At 37.7% G+C, this 27124-nt stretch overlaps 1 protein-coding gene across 4 annotated transcripts; it reads left to right on the forward strand.

Annotated features, from left to right (window-relative positions):
* Positions 1-1682: 1682 nt before the first annotated feature.
* Positions 1683-26322, forward strand: FNBP4 (formin binding protein 4). 4 transcript variants are annotated; one of them, XM_034433819.3, is made up of 17 exons: positions 1683-2138; positions 3809-3901; positions 6306-6442; positions 6673-6856; positions 8140-8287; positions 8375-8525; positions 9974-10315; positions 10830-11028; positions 12169-12293; positions 13205-13309; positions 13677-13810; positions 14777-14952; positions 19470-19783; positions 21025-21166; positions 21258-21529; positions 24656-24813; positions 25147-26322. In XM_034433819.3, the coding sequence occupies exons 1-17, from the start codon at positions 2015-2017 to the stop codon at positions 25235-25237; spliced, it is 2895 nt and encodes a 964-aa protein (XP_034289710.2). In that variant the 5' UTR covers positions 1683-2014; the 3' UTR covers positions 25238-26322. The 4 variants fall into 4 exon arrangements, with proteins under 4 accessions (XP_034289710.2, XP_087737732.1, XP_034289712.2 ...); XM_087881606.1 differs by having other exon boundaries at positions 14777-14925; XM_034433821.3 differs by lacking the exon at positions 13205-13309.
* Positions 26323-27124: the final 802 nt, after the last annotated feature.

The following is a 27124-nucleotide window of genomic DNA, read 5'->3' on the forward strand; positions in this document are numbered from 1 at the left end:
TAAATATTGAAATTTTATATTGTTAAAGAAGAAAAGTTTGTTTTAAAAAAGCAAATAAAAAGTATGAACCAATATTCTCAAAAAAGAATAGAAAACTATTTAGCTTCAGTGCATCATCTTCAATATTCTTCAGATATTCTTTCAGTACTCTTTTTTCCTCCTCAACTATCTGATGTGCTTGCAACATTCGATGCTCACTTATTTTCTCCTTCGTAAAGAGAGAGTCAAATCGCTGCATGAATGAAGGGCATGGCAATCTATTTGCACTTACATCTATGGAGATTCTCAGCCATCCAGGTCAAGGTTATCCGAAAGGTGCTTTTTCGAGAGGCAACTAGACTTTCTGGTCTTTCTTTGAAGATGTTTCACTTCTGATCCAAGAAGCTTCTTCAGCTCAGAGCTTGGATGAGAAGTGAAACGTCTTCAAAGAAAACCCAAAAAATCTAGTTGCCTCTTGAAAAAGCACCTTTGGAAAGTCAATGGGGAAACTGGCAAGGAAAGTTATAAGTAGCTGCTGCTACTACTGCCTGCTAAACTATTTTCTCTCTCCTCCATGTATGGTGAAAAGAACAGGAGGTGGAAATCCGTTATCAAGCTGCAATAATAAAGCTTGAGTCTTCGGTGTGTTTCATCTTTCTAGCCCAGAGCACAAGTTCCCTTCTACACAGCTCATCACCTGAACTTTCTTCTGCACTTGGAAAAATTTCACTCCATCTGCTTAACAACTGCAACTAGGAAAGCCAGGATTGCAGTTATTGACCATAGCAGTTGTGCCATGTCTGTTAACAGCTACTTTGCTCAGTAAACCAGCTTCTGTTACCAAGCGTGGTCTTAAGCCAAAGCTCATTTATATTCTTAACCACTCTTCTCTGCAGATAAGTTATTGGTGCTCACAATTATCCGATTTTAGTAAAATATTAGCCAATCCAACATGTAGGAAGAAAAATCCATCTGGTTCAGTTCCAAGCCGGGAGAAAGGTGCTTGAAACAAAATGGAGGCCGATTGGAAAGAAAGTTGGTTTATTGATGAACAGAACCATATAGTGCAGTTCTGGGACAGCTGACAAAATGAGAGTAGGGTGGATTTTTATACCTTTTTTATTTCTATGGGGTTGTGGATGGCTCTATAGGCAAAAGGAGAAATTCAAATCCTAGGTGTTTGCCTGAGCTAATCTTGTCTTGCCTAATTGCTTAACTGGAGTTTCTGTCTGACCCAGTCTTTCTGAATGGAATCTGTATTTCTAAAAGCTGCCTCCCTCAAGTTTCCGTTTGGGGAAGGGAGACTGGTGCTGGTTTCTGCCTCCCTTAAGATTTTTTTCCCCATTTCTCCTTTAGGGGAAATATTCTATCCTGCCTTTTTAATATTCCTCAATAGTTCATTCTCTAGGAGGGTGGGTGGATGGGTGCTGACTTTCCACAGTGTTAAGTTACAAGATCATTGCTGTAACGTCCATTTGTCAATAGAATTTGCAAAGAAAAAAAAAAGATCTCTAGATGGAAAAACAGACAGCCAATTAAGTGTTTTATGAGAAGCAGGATTTAAACGCGCCCACTTGGAAGCTATGAAATTTAGCGGGAGGCTTTGGGCCAATCGCAGAAGTCTATTCCCCACCCCCTCCTATTGGCAAGGCTATTATGAGGACAACACGGAGAACAATAACTTATGCAATTAATCGCCCTACGTGTCCCTTTTGTTTACATGGAGATTTTCACTCAACTTGGGAGACGGGACTGGAAGCCTTCAATCTTACGCACCATGCGCGCCCTGCTTGGACGGGCGGAGAATGCAAGCGGAGCGGCGCCGTCCCCGACCCTCTGGCGTCTCTCCGCGCAAGGCCTCCAGCCGCACCCAACCCTCTCCGACGCCCGGCGGGCGGCACAGGCTCCGCCTCATCATCCCGACTCTCCTTGCGCCCTACCGCGGCCCCGCCTCCACTGGTAGGCCCAGGCTGCGCTCGCTTCACCCCTTCTCGGGCCTCTGCTCTGCCGAGAGCGGCGCGCTCCCCTGCCACCGATGGGGAAAAAATCGCGGCCGGCGCCGGCGGGGCGCCGTCCGATCCTGCAACTCTCACCGCCGGGGCCTCGTGGGGGACGGGAAGAAGCGGCGCCGGGGGACGGAGACTCGGCGTCAGAAGCGGGTGAGGGCGTCGGCGGAGTCCTCGGCTGCCACCGCGCGGTGCGGCCTACAGGCTTTGGGGTTGTGGTGGGGGGAGGGGGGGAGAGCGCTTCCCCGGCCGCCCCTGATGGAAGGGATTGCGGGTTAAGGCTTCCCCCGGCCTTTTTTTTTTCTTTTTTTTTGGTCTGTGAGCGCATAGCTGCGTCCTGCCTTTTGCCGCGTGTGTTAACGCTTGCTCGTCAGACGACAACAATGGGCGCCTCGGTCGCTGTTTTGGCGAGGAGGTTCGGGAAGCCCAAGGCGCGTTTTCCGCCTTCCTTAGCTCTTAGCTTACCTACCCAGGCGGCCGGCGATGCGGCTCGCTTTATCGATGGAAAACGGCCTTTGGGGAGAAGGTAACTTCTTCCAGGCTTTCCAAGTAAGGCTGTCAAACTTCCGAACAAGACAAGGACCGCCCCTCTAAATCCACCCTCTCCCCGGGGGGATGATGTGGAAATAACGTGCGCCTGGAGGTGGTGGATGGCCTTGGTGTGATACCGGACCGGAATTACCCCTAGACAAATAATGATGGGGACAATTGATGGCGGTATCTTCCCTCAAATATGTTGTGGGACTTTATTTAAAATGTCGGGGGTGGGGATTATAACTTGCTTTTCCGGTGCCTTGTACTTTTGGTTCTGAGGGAAATCCTGAAGCACTTATAATTAAAGATTGAGGGAGGGGGGGGGAGATTCCAAGATACTGTGCTAAAATCATAGGAAACATTATATAAGTGGATTGATTGACAGGCAGCTTCAGTCAACCAGGACCGAGCATTTAAAAAAAAATAAGGATAAAAGTAAAATCGGTAATTAAAACCACGAGTTTCACTATCAGAAATATGGTTAAAGAGTCCGTCTTTTATCTTTAAGGAAAAGGCAAGTGATTGACTATCATCCTTGAGAGGGAGTCCCACGAATTGATGCCCACTGTGAAAAGTCTATATATACTCAAGCACAATAGATATGATCTGTAGCCAGAGTTAAAAGTATATTATTACTAGGCGTGTGCATTTTTCACATTTTAACATTTGTAGCTGAAAGAAGCTGACTGAAATAGTTGAGCAGTAAAAGTATAGCTGTTTTGAAATTTAAAAAAAATTAAATTGAGATAAATTCCTGTGATTTTTGCAGTAGCAAAATCATTGAAGACAATCATTTGGATTTGAAATGGACTTTATTTATTTCCATTGGTGGAGAGAACTAAGATATATTTGAAAGTTGCTTGAAGGAAAGTAATTGAATAATTTGTTAATGGTTTTTCCTTGTATCAATTTGAATTCCTTGTTTTCTTGCAGTCCCCATTACTACCTCTCATACAATTGTGGAGATTTTTTGAACTGTGTGTGTTTGTATATGTGTTGTGTGTGTTACAAAAATGAACAGCCAACAACTGAAAGTAGCTATGCTTGACAAGATAGCATGAAGAGCACTTGCTTATAAAGTTGCCAAGAGTTGGACATGACTGAACAGTTAAAATTACTATTATATTGTTAATAATAAGTTCCCTTGCTTTTATGCCTTTAATTGTTACTTTTCTTGAGAGATCTAGGCAGGAAGCCTGTTTCCCTTTCTGACACCACCAATGCATGTTTTTATTTTACAGTGAGTATATTCTTTTGAAGTGTTTATGGTTTATGTTTACTTTTTCCAGATGAATTTGAAGCAACCGAAGAGGTCCCAAAAATAGCGTCAAACCCTCCTCAGGCTAACATGCCGGTTGGTCCTGTACCGGTCAAACCAACAGGTACAATATTTCTCAATTCTATTTATAATAGTATCTAAAGCTATAGTCACACTGTTGGCATACAACACATTTTTAAATGCTACTTATTTAACTTTTTGTCTTACATTTTTCCATTAGAATCATACAGTTGGTCCTCGATTTATGACCACTCATTCAGCGACCATTGAAAATTATAAATGAAGGGGACTAACAACAGGTCTGCAAAATTGCAGTCTTTGCAATATCTCCACAGTCACATGATTGTGATGACTGGCTCGTGATTACAACATTTCAGCAAGCTGTGATTGCCATGTGCAACTTTCCCTGCCAGTTTCCCAGAAGAAAAGTCAGTGGGGAAGCTGGCAGGAAAGGTCACAAATGATTTTTCTCCAGAGGAGAAAAATAAATGGGAACAATTTCTTACTACGGAGTTCCTTGGTCACCAGTGCTCATCTGCTGCCCTCACTGGCTCACCCACACTCCCCAATGCCTGCCTGCAGCCCTTGCTAGTCTGCCTGCACTCCCCAGTGTCTGCCCATGGCCCTCACCAGCACATCCATAATTTTCACCAGGCTTTCCACACTCCATGCACCCCTTCCCTTCTCCTTATCTAGGACTCCTGCCTCTACCCACTTAACCCATGCGGTCCTGGGTAATGATAGTACCTGGGATTGCTATTACTAAGCAATGCAAGGTTACATGGTGTTGCATTTTACAACTGCATTATGGAATGACGACAGTCCCAGCAATCTAGTTGCTATCAATCCAAACTGTAAACTGTTTTTAAACTCTGATTTGTGTAAAGCAAGTTGGATACAAGATTTTTACAGATTAAATACTGGAGTTATTTTTCTGAATTGATTAAAATAAAGACACTTCCTTTTAAATAAATGAGAAAAAAGATTCTTTGTAATTTTTTATTATATAGTAACAGTTTTAAAAGATATGTCTTCTATCAGATTTTTGAAACCAGAATAATATTAATGTTCACAGTATAATTTGTCAAATACTAATTTTATTTTTCAAAATTTACAATATATCCTAATTCCAAAGGATTCATAATAGTGTACAGCAATAAAGAAAAGTATAATAACTAAATCTAAATCAAAAGAAATATGTATGAAAGAAAAGATAAAACCCATGAAAAGCACCTATAATATGTCGACTAGGAATTTTTAAAAAGTTATGTAACACTGAAAAAGTTCCCAAAATTTATTTCACACAATTCTATCACAATATTTTGGTGACAGCAACATTATTTAAAATCCAATTCAAGCCATCAACACATACATTTTTTTTGCAAGGAGTTAAAATTGTATCAGCGGCATAAGTTCAAGAATCTGCAAAATTCTGATTTCCTATGTGGTTCTTGGCATTCCCCAATCAAATCCCAAATTTGACTTTGCTGCTGTAACAGATTTTATATGATTCAGATGAAAAGATTGCATTTTCACTCTTTACATGAGGGCAAACATAAGTGAAGCCATAAACAGCATTACTCTCTATTTATATGTTATATTTATATATTCGGTAATCTTTTCTCCAGGAGTATGTGGTTTTTACATAGGGATCTCCTTTCATTTTACTTTCACAACAATTACCTTTTAAGGTAGTTTGGGTTGAGTGAGGATGATTGTCTCAAGTCATCCAGTAAGTTTCCATGGCTGAGAGTGATCTTTCCACTCCTGTGTGAATATTAACAACTACACTGCACTGGCATCTAAGGTCATAATGTAATTTGCATTGTTTTGGTTTAGCATATTGGGTAAACTCCATTGTTATTTGTAAACCATGGTTTTGGCTTAGATGTGCATACATTTTTATAATTAACCAAGGTGGAGTAAATCATGGTTAAGGGGGGTATGGACCATTCTTTTGCAGACAGAAGCTATAATTTCCATTTTTTCTCTTTTTATTAGGGGAAGAGGGCTTCTTTTTAAAAAGCATGGTTGGTAATACTGTATTAATTTTACAGCAGGGTTAAACTTGTTTTACCCTTTTTTGGAGTCAAGGATTTAAAAGTTCATTTTCACTTTTTTGCTTAAACATACAAAAACTCATGCTGTGGGTTTTCAGCTAATTTTTTATGATGTAGTTTGGAAAATTATTGGGACTACAAAATAGGGGCTGGAAAAGCTGTATGTGGTCCACACATGAACTAGTATGATTCATACTTAAAAATTCAAAATATCTTCAGGATTCAGGTTTGGTAGAAGAAGTGTTTGCTATGATAGTAGAACTATTAAATCTATTTCAGACATTTTGTAAATCAATTATGAAATTACTGTTGAGTTCTGTGTAATAAGTTGTCTGGCTAAATATAAGGACCTGTAAAAAAATTCAGATATTGAATTTTCTGTTTGGATAATTATAATGTGTTGCTGTTGTGGAATGCCAAATATGATAATGTTGACTTTTCTTTTAGGTGGTTTGTGTTTGCTTGGTACATATGCGGACAGTGATGAAGAGGACAGTGAGATGACTGAGAAAGCAGTACAATCTGCAGATGCAAATGGAAATAATTCAACAGACATCGATAGTACTCTGGCTAATTTTCTAGCGGTTAGTAGGAATGTAATTTTGGTTCATTAATTGACTTAGTCCTTGAACTACTGTAGAAGATCAAAAAAATTCACAGTAGTACTTTATAATAGACAAGAAAAGAGAGAAAGCATCTGAGGGATAATGTTTTTAGGAGCTGTTCAAACATTTCGTATGATGATTGAACATTTTCTCTTCCAGATTGACATTAAATAAATGTTCTTAAATATGTCGTCTTCTACTTTTTCAAGGAAATAGATGCAATTACTGCTCCTTCCCAACCTCCTGAGGCCACTGTGCCAACTACGGCTCCACCGCCAACTCCTCCACGGCCAGAACCCAAGGAGTCTGCTACCAGTCAGGTTTTGGTAACTGCAAACGGAACAGACCAAATAGCTGCATGGCAATATGACACTCAGTGCTCATTGGCAGGAGGTGAGCTCATTATAGCTAGTTTATGATAGATGATAATACTGGGAGGATCACTTAAACCATTAGATCTATCTTCCTGTTCATTGCACTTCCCTATGATTTAAGGCTATTAATCTGTATACTGCACTCTTGGATAAAGAACTCTTGGGCTTTATTGTGTGTATTACTTGAAGAATACTATCAAGCTCTGGTCAGGTCACTTTTTCTAAGGATATAATATATTCAAGTCTCTCTACCTTGCCTTGTAAGATTTAGTTACCCATCTCCCTAATAAATACTGCTATTCTCTGTATACATTGTATACATTATCAATTTGTCTGAATTGCAATAGCACTTAGGCTTATATACCACTTCACAGGGCGTTACAACCCTCTCTAAGCGGTTTACAAAGTCAGCATATTGCCCCCAACAATCTGTGTCCTCATTTTACCGGCCTCAGAAGGATGAAAGACTGAGTCAATCTTGAGCCTGGTGAGATTTGAACTGCCAAATTGCAGGCAGCTGGCAGTCAGCAGAAGTAGTCTGCAGTACTGCACTCTAACCTCTGTGCCATCGTGGCTCATGAATCCTTTAAAAGTGTGCTCATTGCTGAACCCAATATTTGAGGTGGGATCCAATTAATTTACTTTCCATGAGTTGGTAACTGTAATTCTATTGATGCAGCCTAAAATTGCATCTGTATTTTTAGCAGCCTTGTTAACCTGCATATTCAACTTGTGATCAGTTATAATTTCAAGATCATTTTCACATCTACTATTGCCAAACCAGATATCCCCTCCATCCTTTGCTTGTTACTTTGCTTTATTTTTCCTAAAGAAGAACTTAGTATTTTTGTTTATTCAATTTCCAATCTATTTTTCTTATTTATTGTTTTGAATTTTGTTTCTGCCTTCTGGATTATTAATCAACCCATTTCTTCATCTAAATCAAGGATTATTCAGATAAAATCTGCTAGTATATAAAGACTGATTAAAGTCCTTTGTTCTCTTTAACTAAGAATACTTGGTATTTTTATATGAGGCTGAATGCAGAGTTTTACCAGATTGGCTTTGAAATTGAAAGATTATTAAAAGTAATTTATGAATTTTGTCTCGTTTAACAATTTGGGATATACCCAAAAGGTGGGGAGTAGGGGGGATAGGGAGCAAATGCAATTGCAATCCCTGTTTAATATACATGTATGGAGAAATATGGAGATGCTCAATAGTATAGTCTGTACTTAATTGCTGATTAATAAAGGGCAAAGTTGCTCATTAATATTTGGGGGGGTTTGGTTTTTCCCACAGTGGGAGTAGAAATGGGAGACTGGCAGGAAGTTTGGGATGAAAACACAGGCTGCTATTATTACTGGAACATTCAAACAAATGAAGTTACTTGGGAACTACCTCAGTATCTTGCAACACAAGTCCAGACTCTCGAACATTACCAACACAGGTAAAATTAAATAAGTGAATAATTTCAGAAGTTAAATTGGATTTGTTTTTTTAAGCTAAACCTTTACTAAAACTGCTCTTTTGTTAGTTCTGTAACAGAGGCTGATGAAAGCTACCAGGTGGCTGTCGATATCAGTTCTCAGGGGAAAGGTGGAAGTGGTACTAGTAGTACCATTGCTGTTCCTGCTGCTGGTAGTATTGGACGTAGGACAATTCTTTCAAAACGTGAGCTGAGAAAGGTCAGTATCAATTTGAATGAAACATTTCCATAAAAAATGCCTGCTGTTTTATTGGTCTTTCCTCAAGTTTGTATATACCTCTGATTTCTTTCTTTCAGATCTAGAATGGATAGTTCACACTTTGGAGTACTTGATATTGTACAAAATCAACTTATATAAATTAGGTTGCTAAGAGTTCATAGCTAAATATCATGTATCAGGGTTCTCAAACTCTGTGATGCCATGATCCTAAAATGTTAACATGAATTTCTGTGACACCCCCCCCCAACAGAAATGATATCATTGGGGTAACAGTTAAGCAATAAATGGGTATAACACTTTAAATAATAGTATGCATGTGTATATCTTTCCATGAAACTCTGATAGAACTTTACAACCATAAAAAATAATAATTTGGGAATCCTCCTCAATCTTCTTTTTAACAGGAGGGCTGAGCTGCTTACTTCTGCATCATTTCTGAAATCTGGTTTTAATTTGAAGCAGCCACTTTCATTCTTTAAAATTGGGGGAAACTAAAAGATTTCATCTTAAATCAACTTCTCTTAAATTGTTCTGTAAGTGTTGCAATGTGCAAAAGATTGGTAGGCTGCAACTTGGTTTTGGCACTTTCCAATGCAGACATACTGAAATAATAGTCATTAACTTGATATATTAAAACATTTTAAAGAAACTGGTGGTGGAGTTAGGATTCTTAGGTTGCTTTGCATTCTACATATTTTTTTTAATGGTGAACTTGTTTAGAAAGGTCCTCTGACAATCTTGTCCATTTTCAGATATCCCTCTCCCACCCTGAGAATCACAAGCCAGATTTTGAGAAATGTTGGTACAACAAGTTCATAATTCAGACTCAGTCCCAAAGTCTTCTTTCCTAGGCCTAAGACTTTTTAGATTGAAGTATTTATTTATTTACTTATATGTTTAATCCACCTTTATTGTTTTTACAAATAACTCAAGGCAGCAAACATACACAATGTTCCTTCCTCCTATTTTCCTCACAAACACCATCCTGTGAAATGAGCTGGGCTGAAAGTTGGGTTGAGAGACTGGCCAAGGTTACCCAGCTGGCTTTCATACCTAAAGTGGGATTAGAGTTAGAAATTCTGAGCTGGTATTTCTGGGTTTTGTGCATTGTTAATCTACTGACTGTACGTTTTCAAACTTTGAATGAATATGGTAAAAAGAACACAACCAAATATAGAAATTAAGATAAATATTTATTTATTACATTTATATGCCACCTATCTCACTGTCCAAAGTGACTGGAGAGTGTCTAGAGAGCAGAGTGCCAGAGCTAAATACTGCAAGTGCGGTTTGTGATCTTTGTCTGAAATACTTGATTGGCTCTTTATTGTCAAGTATTCTCGTAGTTCTTAGAATGTGATTTTGAATGTTTTGTCTGGCATAGTTGAAGAAGTTAATATTTTGATGGAAAAATCTTAACTTCACAGGAGGTGAATGAAGGCATCCAGGCACTATCAAGCAGTGAAGAAGAGAAAAAGGGAGTGGCTGCATCTCTGCTGGCTCCTTTGCTTCCTGAGGTAGTGAAGGAGGAAGAGGAGCGCTGGAGGCGGAAGGTTATATGTAAAGAAGAGGTGGAGCCATTGATGGAAGAAGATGTGACGACAGAACAAACAACAGCCATTTCTGATCAGCAGTTGGAAGGTGTTCATGATATTGGGGAAGACCCCTCTCAGGAAGACCTGTGTAGTGTGGTGCAATCAGGAGAAAGTGCAGAGGAAGAAGAAGAGCAAGACACTCTGGAACTGGAAATGGTGTTGGAGAGGAAGAAGGTAGGTTATATATTATGTAGGAATTATTTTGTCAAGGTTGTAGCTAACTAAGAGGAAAAGGATCTACTTGCAGATACTGCATTGAAGGAAAAGCTATAACATCTTTCCATGATTCTACAAAGGGAAATCCCATTTTGGATTAATTTGCTGTTGTGTTCTTCAGCATCTAAAAGAAATGTGTGTTAGATTTGCCTTCTAGGAGAAAATTGTTATCAATTCTATCTTTTAAGATACATATCCTTGGCAATAAAATGCCAACAGCATATTTAGACCTGTTTCTCCAAATCAAAGAGGATATGTACTTTTGTGGAGGCTTATGCTGATCAAATTCCCTGTCTTTGGGGTGGGGGAAGTAATTAGAGATTTACAAACAAGTAGTGGATATGACCAATTAGACAGCAGTTGATATGAAAAGTATAATAGAATGTTCTACACATATAGTCTTTCATTATTGAAGGCAGATACGTAGGAGCAATGAATTCTCCAATACTGAAATAATGTTTCATTTTTATAGGCAGAATTACGAGCTTTGGAAGAAGGTGATGGGAGTGTTTCAGGCTCCAGTCCACTTTCTGATGCAAGTCAATCAGATCTAACACGGCGGTTGTTACCAAAGCAAGGGAAATGGAAGCTGTTTGGAGTTGCTAGTCCTGAATCTACAAGCCGAGGGTCTAGCAAGACAGGCCAAGATAGTCCTGAGCCTGGAGAAACTGGTAAGATTCTTTTCAGATCTTTGGTTAACCTTAGTTTGCTTATGTCTTTCTGTCTACCTGTGCCAAATTATTCGGAAACAAAGATGTTTAAGGGGAGGATGGGGAATTCTTAAATAGGGCAGAGGAAATGCTTGGGGAAGGATAATAGCAGTAAGAACCCTCCAAAAAGATAGAGGAATATCTAGTAGAGAAATGGCAGAACCTCTCAACTCTTTCTCTTACTCTTTTTCCCAAGGAAATCTGTTTAAAGGGACCCAAACAGTCAGGCAGCTAATAACCTCAAAGGAACTTGCAAATGTTATTTTTGTGTGTATGTGATCTTTGAGGAATCATGGAGAACAGGCTACCAAAGTTCCAGAGGAGTAGAAAAGGGCAGATTTTGTACATACATTCAAAAAAAAAAAAAAAAAGAAGGGCAAACATAATTATTTACATGTCATCTTGAAATTGGTACCAGGCAAACTCTGGGACAGATTACTGAAAAATTCAGTTTGTAAACATTTATTAAAACATTTATTGCTTGGCAAGAGCTAACTTTGGTACTAATTTCCTTTCCCCAATAAGTTAGTTGACCAGGGGAATGCAATGGACAGAGTCTTGACTGCAGCAAAACATTTAACAAAGTCTCCCAAGAGATTCTGGTAGAGAAAATAACAAAATATGGGCTGGACTATGCTACCTTTAGATGGATATACAGATGGTTGAACAATAATATCCCATGAGCATGTATCAAGCGGGAGAGAAATACCCAGTGCTATACTTCAGGGCTCCATTCTAGGTCCTGTGCTCTTCAGGGTTAAATATGCGATCATCACATTTGCAGACAACACTAGGTTGAGGGAATAACAGCCACCTTGGAGAATACAGTCAAGATTTTGATAGGCTGGAATAATAAACAGAAGTCAACAAGCTTCAGGGAAACCAAATGTAGTTGTTTTCAAATATCAAAAGTGTTGTTTATGAGTCAGGATTTAGTCACTTCAGAAGATAGAACAAGAAAGAACTGGTTTAAATTACAAGGAAGTAATTTACATTCTTCTGTGATTCTTGTATTCTGTGACTGAATGAAATTAATGAAATTAATTAATTAATGAAAGTAGAGAGTAAGATATATAGTCACTACTCTTATTTTCTGTTCAGCTGTGAAGGAAGAACCAGAAACGGCTGATGACAACTTGGGCCATGGACCAGACATGGAAGAATTTCAAGACAAAGTGAAAACACAAGGGGTTTTCAAGGTAGAAGATGAAGAGCAGGACTTAAAGGTGTGTGAGTTAAAATAGGCTTTATAGTCAAGAGAGAATCATGTCTTTATATCATTTGCAAATCTTGTTTTCCTGACACATATTGACCATTCATTTTCATATCATTAAGTAAAGTGATATGACCTGAAACAATACAAGTCTCATCATTTATAACCTCAAATTTAAGTACAGAATATAAGCCTATCTGAGTGTTTATAATGATGTAGCTTATAGACTGAACTTTCTTATAACCTCTGTGTTTTTGTGTGTGCATGTGTGAATTTGTCCTTAAGTCATTGTTAGTACTTAATCTAGTGTAGGTTATTTTATCATAGAATACCTCTGAATCTTTTAAGTTTTAATTATTTTTAACTGCTTCTAGTAATACTTCTAGACATATTCTTTGCTGCATCCCAAAAAGTTACAGGAATTTAAAAACAAATGGCATTTGATATGTGAAGGTGTAATGCAAGTTCTAACAAGAAATAGGCAATCTTATTAATAACAGGAAGTATTTATTAGTAATAAGAAACATACAGACTTATCCTTTTATTTAAGCATTGCAGTTTTTGTGATTGTCAGTACTGAATAATGAAATAACAGCATTTTTGTGCAAAGTAGGTGAAAAAGTCTGCATTGGACATGATGATTACTGATTTATACATATTTAAAATTAGATAAGATCTTAAATAATCCCATCAGGATAAAATAAAAGTACATGGGCAATAAGGTTCAGGACAATACATTTTTAAAAATATTTGGCTAAGATTGATTGGCTCTACTCTGGTCCTCATTAGTCACAAATTTTTTCAGCTGAGATTTACTATTCAGATCATGGATCTTTGTACATTTCAGAGTCAGCATTGCAATAGTCTTTTATGTTATGACTAACAAACCAAAACTTGACCTCTTGCTTGCTTTACTTTTGGCAGTTTCAGATTGGAGAGCTGGCCAATATGTTGATAAGCAAGCTGGAGTTCTTGGGCATCAGTAGACAGTCGATCTCTAACTTCCACATGCTACTGTTGCAGACTGAGGTAACCAGGGTTTACCTTTTATTAAAAAGAAAAAATGGAATATAGGAAGCCATATACATGAAAGGATTGTGGTGTGACAAGAATTTAGGAAGTTCAAGTCCCATGGCATGAATAGCAGTCTCTATTTCTCTTCCCTTGTCCTTTCCTCCCCCACCAGCTTCTGGCTTTATTTAAGACAATATTTTATTTGCAGACATAATGGATATTATGTAATGTTTATAATTAATTACAAGCTTTATCTTTACTGCTGCTTCCTATTCTAAGGGCTTGGCACTGTATAAAATTCTAGAGTTCAGCAGAATATGGCATGCATGTAGCCAGTTGTCTGCAAATTTTTCATTATTCTGTGTCTTTATCTCTCTGACAGACTCGAATTGCAGATTGGCGGGAAGGTGCTCTCCAAGGAAATTACCTCAAACGCAAATTACAAGATGCAGCTGAACAGCTAAAACAATATGAAATAAACGCCGCCCCTAAAGGCTGGTCCTGCCACTGGGACAGGTACGCACTCTTCTCCCCTTTTCACCTTTCACCTTTGACATCTCAGACATGATTTGTGATCATCACCACCTACCGACCTGCCGTCATCTGTCTGGAGACTGAGACCAGCTGCACTTAGCGGTGCTGAGCGGGCAAAGAGCCTCTGGCACATACAGATTTTGAGCCAGCCACAAAAATTGGAGAAATATAAAGTCTATGTTAAGTGTATTGAAATGGATTTGATTCCGCGATTGGACAGAGCTGGTGTTTACTCTCGAATGTAAATGCGCTAAGGAGGGCGGGCTTGGGGGGTCGCGCATGCGAGAGCTCTGTGCACATTGCAGGATCTCAGGAACTACGCTCCCAAGTAACGTCTGTGTCCTTATGGAAAGCTCACTGCCTGAGGATCTCAACGAAGAACAAGATAACTATCTCCTGCCAGCAGGTCAGACCAAACTATTTCTTCTTATTTTTGGCTTTCTTGATTATTTTTGTTTATTTGAAATCTTTGCTCTTTTGTTTTTCAGCTCCCAGATCCTCTCCCTCTCAGTAGCCATTCACTATGTCTGACACCAAGAGTATCATACATGTGACTGCAGCAGTCCATGGGAGCAGCCATCTTTCATAAATTGGGCTGTTTCTCTTTTGCTATTCTGGAAGGAAATGAATCCTGAGACTACCTTTAAAGTCTATTTCCTCACACAGCCTTTAATTTCATATCAGCTGCAAGCGAGTTGTTTCGCTCACCCCCTACTCTTGGAGCAAGGGGGTCAGGGCTGTGATCACAGAGCCAGCACCACAAACAGTTTGGAGCAAGCTCACCTTGCCAATTCTTCCTCAAAGCTGTTTGTTGCCTTTGTGAACAGCAGTCCTTTTATAAGAGGTTCTTCCTGTGAGAGTATTCCACTGTCACAGGATAGGACCACATTATTGTGTCAGTGTGGGGGGTGAAGAGAGTAAAGCTTTGTTTTCTTTCTTGTGATTTAGGGATCATAGACGCTATTTCTATGTTAACGAGCAGTCAGGCGAATCCCAGTGGGAATTCCCAGATGGGGAGGAGGAGGAGGAAGGACAAATCCTAGAGAATAAAGCAGAAGCTCTTCCCAAACAAGCATTGAAGGAGAAAACTGAGTCTGGTGAGGAATCTGCTGATAATGCTACAGGTACACACCTGGATGTTCTGCTAAAAGAAAACTAATGGGGGGGGCATTTTTAGAGGGGACCAACCATATTTAACACAAAAGAGTAGTTACTTAAGGAAATGTATGCTTAAGTATTCATCTGTACATTGAAAGGTAAACTGAAATGAGAGTGTGTTATCTATAATATTCCTTTGTATATAAACTAGGATATTCTTTTCATCATTGTGTGCAATTCATGCATCATATATATCCATGTGAAGCTAGATTTCTTTCTGCAGGAATTCTTTCAGTTTAATTTTAGAGTTTGGGGACTGGTTATTTGGATGCTTTTTAATATTGGAGGTGAAGAAACTCACATAAAAATAGTACATGGTCGTGTGGATTTTTTTTTTTTTTTTTTTTTTGGGTAAACAAGTTTTACTTAAATTTTTCTTTCATCATACATATTTATGAACAGAGTGTTGACCAGGTCACATCTTATACATTTTATATATATTAATCTTTTTAATCTATTCCAATCTCCCTATTTTTTCCATATTCATCTCTTTTATATAGTTCTTTATCACGAATTAATCATTTTTCACCATATCTTGTTATTTCAACTTCTACCATATTGTTCTCTTTTTTTTCCAAGTTCATTTTACATATTTCCAATTTCAGCCATAATATTCTTTTTCCATACTTCTTTGATTTACCTTAATTTCTCTGAATACGTAATACATAAACAGTATCACTATCTGCCCTTAATTCCTAATCTCTTACAATAACATCAATTATCTTATTTCTCCATTACAGAATATATTTCTCAAAATCCCCATCCCACTTTTTAACATTTCAACTTTGTCTTTTAATTAAAATTGTCTTCAAAATTAAACCAAATTACCATTTCACATTTCACCTGCTATTCTGTTTTACTATAAACAATATACATCATCATATTCAAATCTTACATTAAAACCCTTTAACTTAATTGACCATCCACAATTAATAATATTAATACAGTTCCCTTAAATCTACTAATATTTATCTTATTTCCCTTCCTCTTTTCCACTGGTCTTCCATTCTTTAACCATTTTCTCTTGGTCTCTCCAAAATTCCACTTCTTAATAATTTTCTCTTTTTTCCACATTCTCTTAACTTATTCTTTTCTTTTTTGTTTTTATATTTATTATATCTTTTCTTCTGACTCCTTTTTCTCACTTTTAGATATATTATTCAAATAGTTCTCCCCAAGTTTTGTCCTAATTTCTTTCCACTATTTCCCTCTTTACCCTTTGATTGATTCTTTTTGGGGGGGATGTTCCCCCTATCCACTCTTTTTTTGCCACTGTAAATCCCACTGAAATCATCTAACTGCTTTTTGCATTCAATTCCTTTTCCTTCAATATTATTTTCTTGCTCCTCATTTATGCTTGCTTTTGCCACTTTCTCCCCTATTTCTTGTTCTATGTGTTCCATCAAAATTTCTGACTTTTTATTACCCTTTAGTGATTCATACATATTTTTAAGCATGTCAATTAATTCCTCACACATCCAAGACTCCATATTGCCAATTTAAGAAAGTGTTAAAACTTTTAAATTATGTCACATTTAATTAAAATTTAAAATCCATATAGTCTCTCTTTGTTTTCAAATAATGTCCAGTTTAAGTATTTATCCATTCCACTCCAAATTAAATATTTGTATCTTCCACAGCCATTGAGAATCGAGACCAAGCAATGTAGAAAGACAGATACTCCTTAAAAGTTCTCACAGTTTCCAAATTATCTTTTAGTGGTCAAGGTCACAGCTGTACTTTCCCTTCTTCCTTCCAGTAAATATTGCAGTATTCACTTTCAGCCAGCAGATGTCTCTCTCAAATCCACAATATTTTCAAACTAACTAAATGTCAAAGCTGTCAAAAATACTTAAATCCACATAAAAAAATTTCCTCGGGTTCTTTTATTATTTTTAGTTTCTCCAAATCCAATTATAGATACAAAAACTTTCTTGGGCTTTAGTATTTTAGCCTCCTCTTTGTTCTTCTCCCTCCATAGACTTTCCCAAGTGCCAATTAGCCTCTCATTTCAGCTCCGGGACACCTTTTAATCCAATTTGAAATTTTGTTTTATCTGTGAGTTGGCTAATCACTCACCCGGTACCACCACTCCGTTCAAACACCGCTCCTGCACAAAAACTTAGTCCGGTTGCCCCAGCTTCAGAGCGGTCATTTTACAATGGCTGCATCCCTGCCACCGGTCTGAACAGCTGCCTCCAACCTTTCGAGGAACTTGCCTGTTCCTCTTGGTCTTCCAAGATGCTTCTCCTTCTTCACTGTCCCTATAGGACGGTTCTGGTGCAAAGACCCCCTGATAGCGGTTTGTCTGGCTGGATTTTCGCGGAGCTCGTCTGAGCCCGCTATTTTTCCAGCTGGTCTCGCCACGATGCTTCCGGTTCTCTCCAGTACATGGTCATATGTTAAAGGAAAGAAAACTGGACAAGAACATAGTCGCTGGAAAACCCAAGAAAAACAGAATAGCAATTTATATCAGGTTGCCAGTTTGACAGGTATTGGATCAGTCTGAAGACTAAAACGGGAAAGATTTTAATTTTGAAATTATGGAAAGAAGGTAAGATATCTCCATATATGCCTCCATCTACACTCCAAATAAAAATAAAGAACAATTTTAAAAACATTTTTCCAAGTGTTAATAGAGGTAGAACAGGGTGAAATATTTATCTCTGGAAATACATGTGGAGTGTTAGATATGAATTTAGACAATTTCGAGGGAGAAAATCAGTTGTACTCCATAATGGTTATGTCCCCAAGGTTCCAAAATCATTCATTAAAGAAGTTCAGATTCTTGCAATGATATATGCAGATTACGATCTAGTTCTAATAACATTGCATTCTGGAAGAAAAATCTGTCAAATGAAAGATGAATAATAGATTGCTACTCCATGACAAGATCCTACAGAATTTTTTTATTTTATTTGTATCCCACCTTTATTATTTTTACAGATAAGGTGGCAAACATATCCAACACACTTCCTCCTCCTATTTTCCCCAAACCAACAACCCTGTGAGGTGGGTTGGGCTGAGAATAGAATAGAATAGAATAGAATAGAATAGAATAGAATAGAATAGAATAGAATAGAATAGAATAGAATAGAATAGAATTTTTTATTGGCCAAGTGTGATTGGACACACAAGGAATTTGTCTTGATGCATATCTTGGTGATAGAGAATTATTAGTCCAAAGTCAACCAACTGGCTTTCATGGCTAAGGCGGATTTGAACTCAGTCTCCTGCTTTCTAGCCTGCTGCTTAACCACTAAACAAAACTGGCTTTATGCAAAATGGAATTGAAAATTTTCTTCAAAATAAACAGAACACCAGGAATTTCTGATGCTGTCACTTGGGAGATAAGCAAAGCATGAATTAGCAACTGATCCAAAAAGAGAACAGACAGAACAATTGGATGCCAAAATAAGAGAATTAGAACAAATGCATAAAACTGCAAAACATAATCCAAAAGAAAAACTGCTGATGAAAGAATTGCAATAATTAAGTTCATTGGAAATGGGAAAACTACAAAAGAAGATTTAAAAAAAGAATTTCGAACATGTGAATAAATCAGGGAAATTTGTATCAGGTTAGAAAAAAGATTATTAACAATAAAAAAAATTGCTGCAGACATCAGAAATTATAGAAGAATTGGCAAGTTTTTCCAAAGTACTATATTCAGCAGCTAACATTGAAGTCGCTATGAATAAATATACTGAAAACTCTGTCCTTAAGAAATTTAATGGACAACATAGACACATGAGAAGTAACATACTGTACATAACTTGGATTTACAAAGAAGACAATGACATGGAGAAACCACAATAATACAAACCAATCTCCCTGTTGAATATAGATGATAATTTTTTAGAATATGAGTGAGTGCATTTGAGATATAAGTAAGGACAACAGGTTTATAATCGGTACAATAGAATACATCAGCAATAAGTATGAATCAATTGCCAAATGTCTGAATTTTGATCACATGAGCATCAGGATGCAGCAGTGGTTGTAAGTGAAAAATGGTCATAAGTCTCTTCACTGCCATTGTAACAAACAAACAATGAACTGTTGTAAGATTAATATGTCAGTCAGAAAATAACAGTTAGAAATTAAACATGATGTTTTTACTCATTTCCCCCCTTTTTAATGGCATCTTTAAATAACAATTGTGGAAACTGGCAGAGATTCAAAAGGTCTTTAAAATTCTTTTTCTTATTGTCAAAAATAGCTTAATGTATTTTGTCTTTCTGATTAATTTTTCATCAACGATATATGGTGCATTAACTAGAGAACTTCAGTAACTTGTTTGTACACTTAATAATATTTTATCTCCACATCAACTATTTTTTTCATTTTCTCTGTCTTTAAAAAATAATTAAAGAAAAAGAAGTAGGTTGCCTTTGGCAAAAAAAGCCCCATAAAATAATAGAAACAATAAAATGTCAAAGCAAACTAGTTAAAACTTTTATATATAACTTTTTTCTTTTAGGTACTGTTTCTAAAGAATCTCTTTCTAGTCAAGCCGGAGCTGCTTCTCTGGTGCCTCTCAGTCCATTTTGGACTGTTCTTCAGCCCTCTATCCCAGTACTGCAACCCCCTTTACCTTTAGAAATGCCCCCACCCCCGCCACCCCCTCCAGAATCACCCCCACCACCCCCTCCCCCGCCCCCACCTCCTGGAGAAGATGGAGAAATACAGGAAGTAGAAATGGAAGATGAGGGAGATGAAGAGCCACCAGCACCAGGAACAGAGGAAGATGCTGTTCTAAAACCTCTCCTTCGACCAGCTGTTGCCAACAGCCAGGTGAATTAATAGTCCTTGAAGTATGAATTATATCTGTTCTCTACTGTGAAACCAATTTGACCTCTGTCATTCGTAGTGTATGGTCTTCCCAAAGCCACATCAGGAAGTAAAACACAATTTTCATCACCTATGTATGCAAAATGAATTATGTAAATTATGTTGCTGCATTGGGCAAGAATTTTGAATTGGTACATACTTTGTTGTGAAAAAGAATACTGTTTTTTTCTAAGAAATGATATGAAAGTTGGAGGAAGAGCTTGCGTTTATGCTAGGGGTGGGCAAATGTGGCCCTTTTACAACCTGTGGACTTCAACTCCCAGAATTCATGAAATAGCTTGGCTGTCTCAGGAATTCTGGGAGTTGAAGTCCACAGGTTGTAAAAGGGCCACATTTGCCCACCCCTGGTTTATGCTATTCAGGGCTTAGGAGGAGCATCATTTGTGTGTAAGGAGATGAATTCTAATTTAAATTGTGTTATCAGTTCAATGCATTTATTTATTTGTTTATTTTGTACCTCACCCATTATTTAAAAAAACCCTAAAGTAGATTGTGTTTAAAATTAATTTACAAAATGTTAAAATAATTTAAATGTTTTAATAAGAGTGACAAAATTTTGTCCCCTCTATATTTAAAATAAATAAAACAGTTAAAACACAGTAGTACAGAGCATAAATGGTCTTTGTAACAAATCACTGGTACAAGTAACACTCTCAAGGGATATTCCCATTAAACCTTAATTGATGAGCAAGTACAAAACAGCTATGGAACAGCTGTTCCATAAAGTATTAACTCATGATATTTTTTATTGTTAATATAAGTATCTTGGACTTAGCACAGTAGCAAATTGGCAGCAGTTACAATGCCTTCAGAACGGGCAAACTATAGTTAGCAATTGAGCTTCGGCATTTTGTTCTGGCTACTGCTTTTTCTCCAACCTCAAAGATAGTCCTGTAGACAATAGTACAGTAATCCAGTCATAATACAAACATTTCTGTTTGTCTGTGGAGATTCTCAATCATCCAGGTCACTGTTGTCTCAAAGGTGCTTTTTCAAAAGGCAGCTGGACTATATTTCTGTTTGTAGTAGTTGGAAGTGTCATATGGTGATGTATCTATTGTTGCAGGTAGCAGTAGCTGCTTTTCACAAATGTATTAAACAGTGTACAAGAACGATGGGAATTGCTTGTTAAAGGTTTGTAGGATTCACAAGCCTCAAACTGACTTCCTTCTGTCTGTTTCCAGACCAACTCTGAGACCAGCACATCCACAACTTCCGCTAAACCTTTAAAAAGAAAAGCTTCCGAAATGAATGCTGGACAGGTGCAGCGAGCAGCAACTATTGGAAGTTGTCCGGTGCTTTATGGCCAGTCAGTAGTAGGTGGAAGTAAGTTTCATTCCTCAGGTGCTGCTTTGGTTTGATAACTGTGTGGGAGATGTTAAGATATTTCTCATTCTTTATGCTATTGTGTATTCAGGCCAACAAGCCCATGGACCGAGTTTACAATCAAGTTACCTTGGAGTACCACAGCCAGCTCTCATAGGCTATTCAGACTGTAGTGCCTCAGGGGGACTTCCTGCCAGCACGACACAGCCAGTTCCTTCACCAGGAGCTCCACCTGCCACTGCAGAACATCTGCCACCACCGCCTCCACCACCACCGCCACCTCCTCCTCCTCAGTCACCACCTCCACATGTTCCAAAGTCATTACCTCTGGAGAAATCAAAAAAGCTTAGAAGAGGTAGCAAGGTTAGTGCATAAGTTTGAATTTTCTGTCATTGAATGTACCAAAATGGAATGAGTTGCATATAAATAGAAATGTGCGTTATTTTACTAAGCTGATCTTATTACTTGTTCATTGGGTAGCATTTCATATAGGTAACTTGGTTGTTTGTTTTGGGATATTAGTTTATAGTAATGTACTGAGAAAATAGTGTCTTGGCATGGGAGCTAACAACCTGGGGGAAAGTCTCATCTCAGTTATCTTGGAGATACTAGCCTGGTGCTCAGAATTTCTGAACTCCAATATGTTTGAAACAAAACACATTATCTTTTTTGTGTCTGTGAATCAGCAATGTAGAATTAATTAGCTGGGTATTGGGTAATTTATTGTTTATTTTGACTGGATCAATTTTCCTTTTTTGATATCAAAGGTAGATAGGCTGTGTTATCCAATATTTAGAATGTTCCACCACTTTTCCTCTTGAACCTTGTCCAGAATGGCTTGTAACTTTTAGCCAGAAAGTTATTAAAGATATCTTAGTCATGAACAAAACATGACCTTCAGAAGTCATAATGACTCTATAGGGGGCATCATCAGCCTTTTCTGAAGACACTGTCCTTGGCTCCCTTGGACATGAACCTGTGTCCAGGCTGAGGTGACAGAGAGCTCCCCATTATGGGCTGCCCTTGAGGAAGCAAATTATCTTGTTCCAGTCCAAACTGGCTTCAGTTTGGACAAAGAATAGAGATAATCTTAGTTGTTCTATGACAGTGATGGCTAACCTTTTTGCCATTGCGTGCCAGGAGAGGGGGGGCGGGGGAGGTTCACGTGTGCAGGTGCCCACACCTGTAATTCTATGCGCCCTGCCCTCCGCATGCGTGGGCATCCCCCCCTCCCCTGGCACGTGATGGCCTGGTAGGCTCGTTTTTCTTTCTTACCTGGCTCCAGATCCTATCTATGCATCTGGGAAGGGTGAAAAGAGCCTTTCCCACTCCCTCAGAAGCCTGAAAGGGCCCATTTCCCCAACTCCCAGTGGGACAGGAAGTGACTTTTTTGCTGTCCCCAGCCTCCAGAGCCTCTCAAGGAGTCTCTGGAGGCTTGGGATAGCAAAAAAGTCACTTCCTGTCCCACCGGGAGTTGGGAAATGGGCCGTTTCAGGTCTTTGGAGGGCCTCCAAAGAAGTGGGAAAGGCTGTTTTCGCCCTCCGCAGATGCATAGAGAGGATCTGGAGCCAGGTAAGAAAGAAAAATGGGCCTTTCCCACCCCATCCCCAGCCCTTCCGGAGGCAGGAAACAGCCTGTTTCCCTACTCCTGGTGGGCCCAGAAGGCCCCAAAATCAGCTGGCTGGCGTGCGCATGCACGCCAGAGCTGAGCTAGCGTGCCCACTGATACGGCTACGCGTGCCACCTGTGGCACACGTGTTATAGGTTCGCCATCACTATCTTATGATGACAGAGGGAATTCTCTTTGACCTTTCAATGGATTTTGATCTCATCCATCATAGTATTCTTCTGGATCATCTGGACTATTCTGAAATCATTTTTTTTTTATTTTATAGACAAACAAACATAAAATACATAATCAATCATTCAGTATATCATCTGCGCACATCTTTTATGTCTTCTTACTCCTCCTATATTCATCACATCTTGGTATTATCTGTTCATTTATTGTAACGTTCTCCCCACCCTTTTTCCCTTGTTTTATTACAACATTACTCTATATATATATATCTTCTCTAACCAATGGTAAAATTGTCCCCATATCTTAAAATATTCCGATTCCTCTCTTTCTTTAATTATCAAAGTCAATCTGTTCATTTCTGCACAGTCCAATATTTTCTTAATTACTTCCTCCTCTGAAGGGATTTTCTTTGCTTTCCATCTTTGCGCAAATACTATTACATGTATAATCAAATATGCGTTTTCTTTACTAATTTTTTCTGGTAGGATACCCAGTAGGAACAGCTCAGGTTTTAAATCTATATGTTGTTGTAGCATTTCTTCTAGCCATATTTTAATTTTAATCCAATAATTTCTGGACATGTCCACCACATATGATAATAAGATCCTGGTATCTGATGACATTTCCAACTTTTAGCTGATTTATCTTTAAACATTTTTACCAAATTTTTCAGGTGGCATATGCCACCTGTAAACATTTTGTATTGGTTCTCCTTATATGCTGTGGACATCGTTAATTTGTAATTCCTTTCCCATAGCTGCTGCCATTTATCTAGCTCAATTGAATATCCAAATTTTTTTGCCCAGGCTATCATTGTTTCTTTTACCTGCTCTTCTTCTAATTCAATACTAAGTAAGTAATTATATATTTTAAAAATTATTTTATCATCTGTTCCTGTGAGTATCCTATCCAGATCTGTCATTTCTGAATAAAAACCATATAATTTTGCATCTTTTTCATATCTTGTTTATATTTGCATATGTGTATACCAATCCATCTCAATCCCTTGTTCTTCTATTTGTTTCCCTTTCAATTCCCCCTTATCTGTTAGTATATCCTTATATCTAAGAATATTTCTAAAATTGAGAATATTTGGGTGTATTAACGCTTCCATTGTTGATAACCATGTTGGTATTTTCAAATAATATTTATCTCTAACCTTCTCCCACACCAATAACAATGCATTTCTTACGTAATGTCTTTGAAAATACGTATGCATCTTGCTTCTGCCATACCATAAAAAAGCGTGCCATCCCAGTTGTAAATCGTGTCTTTCCAAAGTTAATAGTCTTATATTTCTTAATTCAATCCATTCTCTCATCCAAGTCAACGCTGCTGCCTGGTAATATAGTTCCCAATTTGGCAGTCATCTGGACTATTCTGGAGGTCATTTGAAAGTGGGAGGAAATGGGATGTCTCACCATTTCATTTCAACATCTCCCTGTTCTGGGAAAATTCAAAGAGACACAATATACACCTATCCTGAAAGCATTATACAGGTTACAATTTATTTATAGATGAGAAATCAAGAGCTGATTATTTTCTTAAAAGCCAGGGATGCGCAGAAAACAGCCTTTCGTTATTTCAGTTATCAGTGTTTTAATAATACAAACTTTTAAAAGCAGATTAGAATTAGGCAACATCTAAGAGGAAATAAACGGTTTTGGTGTTTGAATATTTTGTTACAGAGGAAAAAAACGAAGACAAAGATGCCATCTCTGGTAAAGAAGTGGCAGAGTATTCAACGGGAATTGGATGAGGAAGAAAACTCCAGCTCTAGTGATGAAGATCGGGAAGTGATGTCACAGAAACGAATAGAAGAATGGAAACAGCAGCAATTAATCAGGTATGTAAAAGCTTGTATGATGCATCTGTCACCCAACCGCATGCACCATAAAATACTTTGATTCAGTTCAGTTTTTCTTAATTTGGAGGCAGCATCTGTTATTTCACATGGTTTTATCAACAAAAATGGAGGATGCTTTTGTGTTTAAATTGCTTTTCAACGTAAGTGTTATTTAACAAAACAATATGTACTGTATGCAAGAAATGTTCATTACTTAGGATACATTTTTTTCATAAATTGGTGCACACTTGGAAAAATGCTCTTCTGATTTTAGATCTTATATTATGTAGTTGGTTTTTTTTATCGTAATGTTCCTTTCTATTCTTTTTACAGTGGTATGGCAGAAAGAAATGCCAATTTTGAGGCTTTGCCTGAAGACTGGAGAGCTCGACTCAAGAGGCGGAAAGCCACTTCAAACACATGAGCTTTTTTTAAACCATACCTGTACAGTTAGAACCTTTTACTGTTGGATCTGTTGTAACTTTGAAGATACTTATTTCAGTTCAATTACCTGAGAGAGAATTTTGTTGGACTTGGGAATCTTTTGGAGATATACTTTGGCAAATAGGCCTGTGAAATGATGATTAGGCTTGATACTTCTATGTTAAGCAGCTCCCATTTCAGGCAGCCAACATACCATTCTGTCCAGTTCCCTGGTGGAACGGATAACAATAACTGATTGATGCACTTTGGCTGGTTCCATTTCTTACTCCACATTTCTACTCTTGCTTTCTCAAGTACCGTAATGTGTCTAGCTATAATTAGATCAAACATAGCATTTCAGGATTTGAATCCCTTGTTTCATTCCTGGTTTTGCCAACTCTTTGGGTTTAGCAAAATTATTCGTTTTTCCCCCCTGAGCATTTTCATTAATTGTATTAAAAATAATGTTCCTTTCCTATTTTTGCTGCTCCTAACATCCTACTAGTTTTACTGGTGTGGCTAAAACAAGATGGAAAATCCCTTTTATGTAGCTGCCATATTGCACTCTTTGAATTGAAGAGGGCCATGTTTTTACTGTTGGATATTCAGAGGGAAGGAGCCAAGTGACTCATTTGTATACAAAACTGCTGGCTTGCTATTTTGTTGCTGGCCAAGCAATAGCTGAGTGGTCTGCATAGTCCTGGATCAGTTGCAATACAGCCCCCTCTCATAAAGACCTGCATTTGTATGCTACTCTGTGTTTAAGCCCTATCTAATCAGCTGCCAGTTGATAGATACCTGCTAGAGGAGGAGAGGTGGGGGATTCTCAGTATTTAATTCTTAAGTCCGTGTCATTGAATTCCAGCAGAAATTCTGTGTTTAAAGCCAGGCTGAATATTTATTCAACCTATGAATGTCTGAGTTAATTCTCCGTTTGCTTTTAAAAAATCTAAATCAAGTGATAATGATTTTCTGTAAAATGAAAGAAAGGACGGTTTATGGTTGGATGCCATTTGTATTTCTCCAGTTTATGGCTATGTAAATTTGTACATACACATTAATAAAATCTTTTTTTATACTTCAGAACTGTTTTATGCTAGCTTGAACCCACTGTCAATAAAAATTATAGTTACGTAGCAAGTATATACCTTATATGAAAACTCTGAAAAATTACCTGTTTCTGCAAGACAACAATGGATAGTATATACATCAGCATCAATTGTAGATCTTTCACTGATTTTCAGATTTGAAATTAATAGCACAACTGAACACCTAAATGTTTGTGGAAAGTTACAACAAATAACTTCCCTGACTTACGAAATTTAAAATAACTAGGAGCTAGTTCTTTTTGCTTTTGTTGTTTGGAAAAAAATGTATAACGTACACTGCATATGGACTGTCTAAAATTATATTCCGCCGCGCGCTTAAGACTTTTCTATTTTATCAAGCTGGCCTGGCCTAAATCTTCCCCCTTTTTAAATGTGGAAATTTTAAATTTTAAAATTTTAAATTCGTCTTATTTATAGGGGTATGGGTAAGGCGTTTTAAATTGGGGAGCCATTTTAGATTTAATTCTGTTTTAAACGTATTTTAATTGTTTATATTGTATGTTTTTAATTTTGGCTGTTCACCGCCCCGAGTCCTTCGGGAGAGGGGGCGGTATAAAAATCTAATAAATAAATAAATAAATAAATAAATATGGCGGGATGAATGTGAAATCATTGATTCCAGAAGAATTTTACAGAGGTTATTATAATTTGACCCCTTAATCGACTGTTCCTTTACCACTAAGAAAAAAGAGATGATAATAGCTTGCTGAATTATTACGATAAATAATAATTAGCATTTTATATTTCATTTTAAAGGTATAAAGGATTTATATTATGAT

The sequence above is a fragment of the Pantherophis guttatus genome, chromosome 1, assembly GCF_059756535.1.
Source record: "Pantherophis guttatus breed Tessera chromosome 1, ASM5975653v1, whole genome shotgun sequence".
Lineage (NCBI taxonomy): Eukaryota > Metazoa > Chordata > Lepidosauria > Squamata > Colubridae > Pantherophis > Pantherophis guttatus.